This window comes from Nicotiana sylvestris, chromosome 6, assembly GCF_000393655.2.
Source record: "Nicotiana sylvestris chromosome 6, ASM39365v2, whole genome shotgun sequence".
Taxonomy (NCBI): domain Eukaryota; kingdom Viridiplantae; phylum Streptophyta; class Magnoliopsida; order Solanales; family Solanaceae; genus Nicotiana; species Nicotiana sylvestris.
Window position 1 is genome coordinate 46,307,295 of NC_091062.1, and position 12,888 is coordinate 46,320,182.

The window sequence follows — 12,888 nt, forward strand, 5'->3', positions numbered from 1 at the left end:
AATATTTTTTATTATTTTATCTTTATTTATATCTTAAGATATAATATATCTTCATTCAATACTTACTCATAAATAGGGGTATTTGTAGTCTTCAAGAACAATTAATATTAAGGGTAGAATAAAAAGAAAAAAAAATATAATTGATTTACTCTTGAACTTCTAAAATGATAAATAGTTTGAGATAATAACTTGAGAAGGATGGAGTAGTATTTCCTCTCTCTCAAATGTTTTCCTTTTTAATTTTTTATTTTTAGTGAAATAGTTTATAATTACATTACTTTTTATGGTTTATTATAAATTAGAAATATTGGAAGTCATTTTTATTTTAAAAATTTTATATCCAAAATCAAATAACATAAACATAAAATATAAAAGAACCCCCTCCCCCCTAATTAAACTGATTATTGAGGACTTAAAGTTTTTATTATTATTATTATTGGCTCTAACAACCCACCAAAAAAAATATCTTTTTACAAAAATAGTCTCCTCTTTTCTCCTCATTTTTTGTACCTTTGTCCAAGATTTCAGATTTTTCTCTCTCATTGTTATTCTCCCTATACTATATGATTAAATCCAACTCCCTCCATTTCCTATTCTTACAATATAAATCGAGAACCTTGAACAAAATCTCTCTTTTATTTTGGATAAGTAATTCCTTAAGTCTTTCTTGAAAAAAGATCCAAACTTTATGCCATTTGCCATACTTTAATGGTGTCTTCAACTTAGATTCTAATATTCCTGAATCTCCATCTGTAGTTCTTGTCCTTATTCTGTAAAAAAGTCTTCTGTTTATGTTCATCAGCTCCTATTTACTGGATCTGCTTCCTCTATCAGAATAAAGATATAAAATGGGTATCTGTTTGAGCAAAACAAAACCAGCAGAATCCAAGTCCAATGGGCACAATAGATCAGGAGGAGGTAGTGGTGGACACCATCAAACTCAAATTCAGTATACAAAATCTCCAGGTCCAGAATCTCAATTGCCTATGAGACCATCAGCAAGTCCAAAACCAGTTTTCAAACAAGAAACCATTTTGGGGAAACCATTTGAGGATGTTAAAGCACACTATACATTAGGAAAAGAATTGGGTAGAGGTCAATTTGGAGTTACATTTCTTTGTACTGAAATAGCAACTGGTCATCAATATGCTTGCAAGTCAATATCAAAGAAGAAACTTGTTACAAAATCTGATAAGGAAGATATGAGGAGAGAGATTCAGATTATGCAGCATTTGAGTGGACAGCCAAATATTGTTGAATTTAAAGGTGCTTACGAGGATAAGAATTCAGTGTGTTTAGTGATGGAGTTGTGCGGTGGTGGAGAGCTGTTTGATAGGATTATTGCAAAGGGGCATTATACTGAAAGAGCTGCTGCTTCAATGTGTAGAGCTATTGTTAATGTTGTCCATGTTTGCCATTTTATGGGTGTGATGCACCGCGACCTTAAGCCCGAGAACTTTTTGTTGACAGATAAGAGTGAAAATGCTGCTTTGAAAGCAACTGATTTTGGGCTGTCCATGTTCATTCAAGAAGGTAATTCTGATGTATGTTGTCATTTGTTTAATATAGCAACTTTTGGATGAGTTTCTTTTATGGTAATCCTAGTGTTCGTACCTACATACGAAAAGTTTATGTATTTATGTAGGCTAAGATCCTGATTGTTAAGTTTAGCATAGGACTTTATCAGATTAGAATCAGGCGATGTTCACATCATTAACATGCTAATCGAATTGTCTGTGCCAAAAAGACCTCAGTTTTTGCTGTAAAAGAAATTGCAACAAAATCTGTTACCAATTCAGCATGATAAAGGATTTTAATTTCCCTTTAAACTTGGTTCCTAGAATTTGTTATTCATGTCTCGACTCTGTTCAAGTCGGCATGTAAATTTATTTATATTCTGTACCCTGGTTTGACTCTCCTCCCTCTTGCTTAGGAAGTTCATATTGTTTTAGGCCTATTTGAACTTTTATGAACCAAACTTTCCATTTTACAAAATTTGCTAATCTTATAAGATGATCGCCCATTACTTAAATTGGGATAATCTCCTTCTCTTTGTACAACTTTCTGTTACTCTGTTTGGGCTGTAATCAAATAATGAAATTCCTTGCAGGTAAGGTGTACAAGGATATAGTTGGGAGTGCTTACTATGTTGCCCCTGAAGTCTTACGAAAGAGTTATGGCAAGGAAATAGATGTTTGGAGTGCAGGTGTTATGTTGTATATACTACTTAGTGGTGTGCCTCCCTTTTGGGCAGGTAAAGTCAAATGCTCCCTTCTGAATATTATCTAGGCCTTCCTGTATTTATTGGTTTCTGTATTCTACAATGCAGAAACGGAGAGGGGTATATTTGATGCCATATTAAAAGAAGACATTGACTTTGAAAGTCAACCTTGGCCCTCTATAACAAGTAGTGCCAAGGACCTGGTCCGGAAGATGCTCACCAAAGACCCAAAGAAACGCATTTCTGCTGCTCAAGTTCTTGGTACGCGTAAAATAACCCATTGACTTTAATAATGGTAATGGTTAAGCATTGAGTAGCATGGTTATCCACTATTGTGTTTCTAACGAATCCTCAAAGGATGGAATTTTAGCTTCTATGCATGGTGATATTGCATAGATCTTATTGTGTTTGACTTTGTCGTTACAGCTTACTGATCGTATCACTTCATAATTAACTCTTTCTTGATAACCAAATATGTTTTTGAATAGTGTTATCAAAATCCATTGCTAACGGTGTCGATGCAAAGCAATGGGTTGTTGGCTTATGGCTGAAGCAATATTCTTGTCATTCTTATACTGCACTTAGGAGAACCTTTCTTCTGTTTGTCAAACAATATCATATGTGTGACAACTAATAAAAATATCCATACCACTATCATTTGATTTCAAATCTTTTCTATCATTTGGAACTGTTCCCCTTTGCTTTGCCTTTGATCTTCGATTCTATCATTATTTTATGGATAAGACTTCAAAATGTCAGTGGTTCCTATTTTATACTTTAACTCGACTGTTGCAGCAGAGACAAGCTTTTTTGCTATTCTAGTTAAGTATTAGAACTGACATTAACTTAGACCATGTGTATATGATTTATATGAATGTCATACTCATTGCCTAACCAAGCTTTTGATGTGGCTGGTTGATAGAGCATCCTTGGCTCAAGGTAGGCGGAGTGGCATCAGATAAACCATTAGACAATGCTGTTCTCTCAAGAATGAAGCAATTCAGAGCTATGAACAAACTCAAGAAACTTGCTTTGAAGGTAAGCTTAAACTTTCTCAACTTTGACTTCTTTTCTAATTCAATACGACAATTATGCACCAATCCTAAGCTAGTTGGGGTTGACTACATACATCCTCCATTTGACCCATTTCATTCCTTCACTCTAATTCAATGCTAGGAGAAAAAAGGAGTACAGGCATAATTTCAAACTTACCTCCTGTTTGTTTTATTTGCCTAAAGAAGAGGAAAGAAGAAATAAGATCGAGGAAAACGACTTTCCTTTTGGCCCAATTATTTTTAGATGAATAAGAGACAGAAGCTTACAACTTCCCTTTCTAGTTACGTCAGACAGAAGAAGTAAATTTTGTTCCTTCAGTTTATCCTTATTATCATTTACTCTTCCTGCCCTTTGTTTCGAGCAAATAATATTTAGAACATGATTATAATACGAGTGTAAGCCATGTTGTGAATCATTTTCTTTGGAGGTAAATATAGTGTGTTGGTGTTCTTCTAGATATAAATCTGTGATCATATTTCAGAAATGATGGAATTTAGCACTCTTTTTACTTTTGCCTTGATTAGTTTTATTCTCCTTGTGAATTCTTTTGTCTATGTAAATTATTATTTATTGATATGACTGTAAAAGGTTCCCGGGTTCAAAATATACAAGAGTAGAAAATCTAATTCAAGAATATGATTCTTTACGAAAAGCATCCAAAAATCAATACTGAGTGGCATATCATATGTACTCGTTCTTGTGAATTCATTTCTAAGAGTATCCTCCTTTACCCTAAAACTAGCTCATTGTTGATTGAAATGGTTTTGGGATCAGGTCATTGCTGAAAATATGTCAGCAGAAGAAATTCAGGGGCTCAAATCGATGTTCCATAATATTGACACTGATAATAGCGGCACTATCACATATGAAGAATTGAAGAGCGGATTGGCTCGACTTGGATCAAAGCTCACCGAGGCTGAAGTTAAGCAATTGATGGAAGCTGTAAGACACAATTCCTCAAGACACATTAGCTGTTTCCTTCCTTCACTTTGTTGTTCAACTTTTGTACCATGAAATAACTAATGTCTTGTGCACTTCAGGCCGATGTGGATGGAAATGGCTCTATTGACTATATAGAGTTCATCACTGCCACCATGCATAAACACAGACTAGAAAGAGAGGAAAATCTGTACAAAGCATTTCAGTATTTTGATAAAGATGGCAGTGGGTTAGTCCATTCTGCAAGTCTAGTTTATATACAGCAGCGCATGATAAAACCTGTGGAATTATTAAATCGGTTGAGTTTCTTTTGTATAATGCAGGTTCATAACAAGAGATGAACTTGAAACGGCTATGGAAGAGCATGGAGTAGGCGATGCAGCCAGTATAAGGGAAATAATATCTGAAGTAGACGCTGATAACGTAAGTTTTGTTACTGTTATTCAATCCAAAACAGTCAAACCTGCCTTAACGCATGCTAATTCTGTCACATTTACAGGATGGAAGAATCAATTATGAGGAATTTTGTACGATGATGAGAAGTGGAGCTAAACAGCCAGGCAAGCTCTTCTAATTACACGAGACACGAGTCGTCTAGTCGTGAAATTTTGAAAATTTGCACCATGGACTGTTGCACTGCCCATAGGACAGACATCAGTGCATGACCAACCTTAACTAGTTGGGATTTTAACGTTTTCCAAACCTGTATATTGTTGATTCCTCCTTTCTAATATCTTTATTATCTCTGAGGTTCTTTTTCTCCTTTTTGTATAAACCGTGTTGATTGGACTGCTCAGTACTCAGTAGTTGCAAGTTATTTTCTATTTCACAAATGAGATTGTCCTAGAGGTTGGGGTGTTACAATATATGCAAAGCATTTCAAATTGAAGTGTGAATAAGAAATAAGCTAAAATTGGAAGGTAGCAGGTATTCAGTGAAATAGTTGAGTTTGTCGGAAGCTAGTCTAGACAAAACCGTTAGAAAAAATAAAATAAAAAACTACAATGGACACGAACACTGATCTCTTGTTATTCTTTTTCCTTCGTTTGTGAAAGAAAAATCTCTTCGCAACTGTAAGCTCAGCAAATTTATACAGGTGGTCTAGTAATCATATTACGAAGAGTCGTCACGAGGGTAAAAGCTAAATTGCACACAACGAAGCCACATGATCATAAGGGTAGTTAACTGACCACCCTTCGTTGAAAAATTGAACTGTATACATAGGTAAAATATTATGTTTTAGAGGTATATAACACATATTGAATACCCTTTATGGGGAAATTTTTTCACTGCTTTCAAATTTGGACACCCTTGCAAAAATTCCTAGTTTCGCCACTGACTGCACATGTTGGTTTGATTTATGCCATGTGTATTACTTAACTATAGAAAATTAATACATATTTTTACCTTATTAAATTATGTAACGGTGAGTGGACACAGTTTGGTGTAAACATTAGATGTCTGTAAAAAAAAATCCAATACAAAAATGACCTATTTCGGCAACAGCTCTCCATTTCTTAGATCAACTATTTTAGCGTTTTCTTCAACCAATTTATCACCTTCTTGTTAATTGTTCAAGGTAAAGGTCCAAGCTTAGCTTCTGCAGCCATGGAGGTCGATGTAGAGAAAGAGAGAGAGAACAATCTAGAAGACAGAGAAACAGAAAATGGGAAATGAAAACTTGATTATTATTAACATATGTAAAGAGTATATATACACAACTTAACTAATTAACTAAAACTTAATGTAACAAATCACTTTGCAACAAACTAGCCACTTTACATAATTAGGCAATAATTTCAATACCCCCCTCAAGTTGGTGGTGTGGAAAACACTGTCAACTTGTGCAAAGCTGCTGAATGCTTGACCCTGTCAGGGCCTTTATTAGAACATCTGCAAGTTGGTCTGTAGTCCCCACATGGTAGCAATGAAATCAATCCCTCATGTAGCTTGCTTCTCAAAAAATGGCAGTCAACTTCTATATGTTTGGTTCTCTCATGGAATACAGAATTCTTGGCTATGTGCATTGCAGACTAACTATCACAGAACACTGCAATAGGCTTGGGAAAAGGTGTTGTGAGTTCTTCAAACAATCTACTGAGCCACACCAGTTCTCTCACTACCTTTCTTAAGGCTATGTATTTTGCTTCTGCAGAGGAGAGGGAGTTAGTATCCTGGTTCTTGGACTTCCAACTAACTGGACTGCTCCCCATCAACACAAGGCAATCACTCATAAATTTTCTAGAATCTGGGCATGCTGCCCAATCTGAGTCACAATATGCTCTGATTGTGTAGTCTTGATCCTTAGACAAGAATATGCCTAAGTTGGGGTCTCCCTTCAAGTATCTAAGCAGATGGAAAGCTGCTTTTAAGTGAGGTTCTCTAGGGTCATCCATGAACTGGCTTAAGTGTTGCACACTGTAAGCTATATCTAGTCTAGTATTGGTGAGGAAATTAAACTTTTCTATCAACTTTTTGTAGTAAGTGGGGTCTGCTAATCTTTCTCCTTCCTCGGCTTTAAGTTTCACAGTGGGGTCCAATGGAGAATTGAAGCTGTTGTGATCCATGCATTAGTATTCCTTCAACAAATCAAGAGTAAACTTCCTCTAGGAAATTATTACACCACTTTGTAGAGGGAGGTCCTAAGAAGTAATGTAGCCTCCTCAGATCCTTTATTTTAAAGCTATTGTTCAAGAATGTTTTTAACTATGTGATCTCTACAGTGTCAATTCCTGTAACTACAATATCATCAACATGCATTATTGTTGATACCCAATTTTTTCCTCATATTATATATATATGGGTTTTTCTAACCTACTACATAGTTGTAGTAGGTTAGCATTGTATACAACTTTACTTTTCCTTAAATACCCCTAGCTAAAAACATTGCCATCATTTAATACCAAGGACCTTTTTGTCATTCCCCACAAGAAAAACAAAAACCCTCATCCTTCACTATCAAAAAGGGCCTCTTTTGTTCTTCGCCATCATCAACTTTATCCTTTCTAAAATTCTCTACCGGCAAATTTCACTACTTATTTCTTATTTTCGGTCATTGTTCATTTTTATTTCTTTCTTCGGTGACTCTTCCTTTTCAGTAAGCAATTGTAATCATTTTTCTTTTCCATTACTTATTCTTAAAATAAATAAAAATGAGAAAGATTCAAGACATGTCACGACCCAGATTTTTTTTGTCACGACCCGGATTTCCCACACTCGGGAGTCGTGATGGCGCCTACTAATGAGAGCTAGGCAAGCCAACCCTTAACTACCTTTTTTATTAACAATTTTTTTTTCAATTACCAGCGATAACATGAAAAACAGCGGAATTAAATAAATAAGCGAAAGTCAACAATTTTTATAACTCAAGACTACGTCCCTTACAACTTTCAAAACCTCAATACCCAAAACCTGGTGTCACAGTATCACATACTGTCTAAGAGTCACTACAAACAAGGCCTGAAGAAAATACAATAAACTGTTTCTGAACGAAAGAAAATGAAACAGGGAATAGAGATAGAGGGAGATATCGGGGCTCGCGAACGCCTGCAGGTTTACCTTAGGTCTCCGGGTGGACTGAAGGAAGCCCTCCAACTACTGTCCGTAAGCTGCTCTGGGATTTGCACACAGTGCAGAGTTTAGTATCAGCACAACCGACCCTATGTGCTAGTAAGTGTCTAACCTAACCTCGGCGAAGTAGTGACGAGGCTAGGACCATACTATCAAATAGACCTGTGCAATTTAAATATATACAGCGGAAAGGAAAATGCAGAAATAACCAGTAAATGTGGGAAGGGGAAACATGTTGTGGGGGAAATAACAGTTCCGAATAGAAAACATCAAGTAAGGAAAGTAAAAACATAACTAGAATATCATCAAGAATCAGAAATCAACAATTTGCACGGCATCACCCTTCGTGCTTTTACTCTCGTTCTCACCAAATCAATCATATAATAACAACGTGCACGGCATCACCTTTCGTGCTTTTACTCCCGTCCTCACCAAACAATATTTTATAACAAAAGTGTACACGACATCACCCTTCGTGCTTTTACTCTCTTTCCTCACCATATAGTCAATGATAATCGGTATGGAATGGTACATCGTATGGCACGACATCACCCTTCGTGCTTTACACTCTTTCCTCACCATAGCAAACAATGCACGGCATCACCCTTCGTGCTTTAACGCTCTTCCTCACCTAAACAACAATCACAAACAAAGGGGCAAGGGAGTAAACAAATAACAATATAAATCCCGGAAAAGGCAACATAATTAAACAGTTAAATCCCGGCAAGGGAACAATATCAATAATCTCATCATCCCGGCAAGGGAGATAATCAACAAAGCAACAAACATCCCGGCAAGGGAACAATTTAATAACTTTTTCTCTTTCTTTCATTTTTACTTCATAACTCACTTTACCATTTGAGCCAATGCTCCAAAGGGTTCAATTATCTCATATACTTTCACACTTTGTAATATAACTCGAGCCAATGCTCCTCGAAGTTCAAAGGTCATAATTTCTTTCACAAGCTTTTCACAACATAAAGAAATCATCACTAAGGCATGAAAGACACAACATAAAGACTCACGGTCATGCTAGACACCAACGTATAGATACTCGGCACCATGCCTATACGTCGTACTAAACAATTATCACATAGCAAATAGGACTCAACTCCTAATCCCTCAAGTTAAGGTTAGACCAAACACTTACCTCAAACTTCCACGGCTAATTCAATCCTCAATTACCGCTTTTCCTCTCGAATTCGTCTCCAAATCAATTGTATCTACACACAAATGACTTCATAACATCAATAAATGCTAAAATTTTCGAATCCAATGCCTAATTATAGCTTCCCAAGTATTCTTCCCAAAATCCCAAAATCGACCCCGGGCCCACTTGGTCAAAACACTAGGTTCGAACAAAAATCTGATAACCCATTCATCTACGAGCCCGAATATATAATTATTTCCAGAATTCGACCCCAAAACGAGGTCTAAATTACAATTAATTAAAAAGCCCTAACTCTACCCAATTCCCTAATTTCTACCTTTAATTACATATTTTAGGCCTAGAAATTCAATAGATGTTGATGAAAATGGAAGGAAATAAGTTAAAGATTACTAACCCAAGAGTTTATGGTGAAAAGATGCTTCAAAAGTCGCCCTAGAACTTTGGAGAAGAAAGAGTTTGTGAAATTTTGGTGAAATCCCGTAATGGTTTCTGTTTTGAGACTTTAAAATAACTGGGCAAAATCCTTCTTCGCGTTCGCGATAAGCTCAACGTGTTTGCGATGAGTCAGGTCTGAAGAACTTCGCGTTCGGGACACTGGTCTCGCGTTCGCGATGCTTTAGCACCTCGAGCCCTCGCGTTCGTGGGCCAGTGGCCGCGTTCGCGTAGAACAAACTGGTGGCCCCTCTCCTAAACCCTACACGTTCGCGAGTGGAAGGACGCGTTCGCGAAGGGTCCCCCCTGAGCTTCGCGTTCTCGTCTCAACCTCCGCGTTCGCGAAGAAGAAACTGGGTACCTGGGATCTTTGCCTTATGCGTTCGCGAGTGCGACCATACGAACGCGAAGAACAAAATCCCTGGGCACAACAACAGAAAATCTGCAACACTTCTAAAGCCAAAAACCATTCTGAAACACCTCCAAAAACACTCTCGAGCCCTCGGGGCTCCTAACCAAACACATGCACTAACTCAACAACATCGTACGAACTTATCTGTGCGATCAAATCGCCTAAATAACCTCAAAATCAATGAATCAAACCTCAAAATCAAGAATTTTTCCTCAAACTTCATCAAGTTTCCAATTTAGAAATTTAAGTCCGAAACACGTGAAACGACGTCCGATTTCAACCAAATTTTATAGGAAGAACTTAAAACATATATAAGACCTGTACCAGGCGCCGGAACTAAAATACAGGCCCGATACCATCATTTTCTAATCAGATTTCATTTCCAATTTCCTTAAACATTTTCAAAAAAGAATTTTACTTAAAAATTCATTTCTCGGGCTTGGGACCTCGGTATTCAATTCCGGACATATGCCCACGTCACATATTTTCCTACGGACCCTCCGGGACCGTCAAATAACGGGTTCGGGTCCGTTTGCCCAAAATGTTGACCAAAGTCAAACTTATTCATTTTAACATCAAAACTTAGCATTTTTCACAAAATTTCATGTTTAAGCTTTCCGGCTACACGCCCGGACTGCGCACGCAAATCGAGGCGACTCTAAATGAGGTTTTAAGGCCTCGGAAGCACAGAATGGATAAGAAAACAGGTGATAACCCCTTTGGGTTGTCACAAGACATTTCTAACACAATATTTTCGCCCCATGTAAATTGATCCTATCATTGGAGTAATGGTTTGATTTTGAATTGATTTTAATTTTTCCAGTCTTTTATACTCTATATAAAGCTTGACAAAAATATAAGCCATTCACACAAATATAAAGGCAGAAGATTTCATTATTTAACTTGTGGAAACTATCAAGAGAGGAAGAGTTGGATAGAAAACAATATTATAAGAAAAAAAAGACTCCAGTTTGCTCTTGGCAGAGACTATGGAGAGCAAAAGGTGAGAGAGAAAGGAGGAAACCAAATTGGGTAGAATGACAAAATTATTCATCTGACTTATGCAATGATAATATGTTGTTAGGGGTATTTAAGAAAAAGTAAAGTTGTATACAATGCTAACCTACTACAACTATGTAGTAGGTTAGAAATCCCCTATATATATATATATATATATACACTTTCAAAATAGTGCATATGCATCATTATTTCGTTTATTAGCATATACAAGTATTTTTCATAACTTTCCATAATTTTTAAAGACTTTAAATCAATTTATTTTCGTATATTATTATATAAATATTCAGTAATAATTTTTATGATGATTTAATCATCTAAACTTATCATTTATACTAACATGATGTTTTAAATATTTTTTAGTACATTTTTTATAATTATATTTGCATTTTAGGGCTAACTGCATATTTTGCAATAATAGTCCATGTTAATGTATAATTACATTATTTATGCAGAAAATGACTTTTTATATTTTTTATAATATTAAGTAATTATTTTAATCGTTTTAGTGCACAAATGATATTGCTATTATTTATTAATTACTTTTATAAATTATTTATTTATTTATTAAACATTGGGTTTTTAAATACTAGCCTAAATTCTACCTATTCTCGGACCAACCTCAGCCCAATTACCTAATACACTAGCCCAAAATATCCCAGCCCAAGATAAATTAACCCAACCCATGACCCGGTCGATACCCATTTCTTAAACCCGTCCTAGTCTCATTTTAAAATCTTGGTTGTTGATCTCTAAGATCAACGACCCACCTTACACCATCCCTTTTAATTATACCCAAAACCCCCTAACCCTAAATCATTTCTCACCGCTCGCCTCCCTTGAATCCTCTCATCTCTTATCTCTCAAATCCTAGCCGTCTTCCCCCAAAATCCCTCTCCTAATCCCACCTAACATGGGATACCATGGCCGTTTCTTGCCATATGTGACCTCTCCATTGTACTGGGTCCTTCTCTATACTTCTTGCCTAAACATGGAAAGCAGATCTTGTAAGAATCGAACCAAAATCGGTTTATATCCTTGACTTTTCTGATTATTTTGTCTATGTTCATCATCCGCTCTTTGTAAGTACGAATATTTCTGTATCTCTTGTTGATTCTTACTTACCCTAAATTAGAGCTTTCAGATATCTTTTAATCGAACCAAAAATAGGATCGATTCTCTGATTTTAAGCGTTATTATGTCTATGTTCGTCCTATATTCTACTGTGTGACCAAATTTTGTTACATTTTTATCAATATTTACTTTCCCTAAAAAAATTAGAGTTTACCTATTTTTCCCTAAATTCGATTTTATTGATTCAGCATGCTATGGTTTCCTTATTTATGTTTGATTTTATAGTTTTTTCTTGTTTACTTATTTAATTTCTACTACTATATAAACCCCTCCCCATTCCCCTTTAAGACAAGACTGGAATCATTAAAAGATTTACTAAAAACTGAAGTTACTACTATTTGTTCTCTAATACTCTTGTTCTACATTCTGGTTCTTGGCCGGCTGAAAGCCAAGGCCAGAAAATTCTGGGCTCTTGGTACTGTAGACTTTATTCTTTCTTGTTTTTTGCTTAACTGGTGAGTTACTGAACCTTTGCAATTTCGTTCCTATGTATCTGCTACTTGCATATGTTTTTCACTTCTGAAGTTCATAGCTTAATGTGTTGTTGGGTTACTCTTGTGTGCAATTCTATTTGCTTTACCTCAGTTTTAGGTCTTTTTAACATTTGACTTCATAATTTTGTTAGTTTGAAACATGCCTAAGCCTAATTCGAGTAGTCGAGATTCTTTTAATTTCGTTTAGCCAATGTGTTTTGAACTACTGCTGCATGTGACCTTTGCACTTTTTAGCATCTCTTTGGTGTTTAATTCTTCTTAAGGTTGTCCACTCTGTTATTCGAATATGCTCCATTTGCATAATTTGAACTTTCTTCGGTTAATTGGTCTAGTAGGTCAGACCTGAATGCTTACACTTACTGTATGACATAAGTTTATCTTCCCCTTTCTGTTCTAAACCTCTATAATGGCAATCTTGCATAGGTAGTATGTTTTAATTCTG

The 12,888-nt window shown here is 35.9% G+C and overlaps 1 protein-coding gene across 1 annotated transcript; it reads left to right on the forward strand.

Annotated features, from left to right (window-relative positions):
* The first annotated feature begins 499 nt into the window (after nt 1–499).
* On the forward strand, nt 500–5,049 carry LOC104232243 (calcium-dependent protein kinase 2-like). The gene is made up of 8 exons (XM_009785383.2): nt 500–1,533; nt 2,111–2,254; nt 2,330–2,482; nt 3,144–3,259; nt 4,052–4,219; nt 4,318–4,445; nt 4,540–4,639; nt 4,716–5,049. The coding sequence occupies exons 1-8, from the start codon at nt 849–851 to the stop codon at nt 4,788–4,790; spliced, it is 1,569 nt and encodes a 522-aa protein (XP_009783685.1). The 5' UTR covers nt 500–848; the 3' UTR covers nt 4,791–5,049.
* Nucleotides 5,050–12,888: the final 7,839 nt, after the last annotated feature.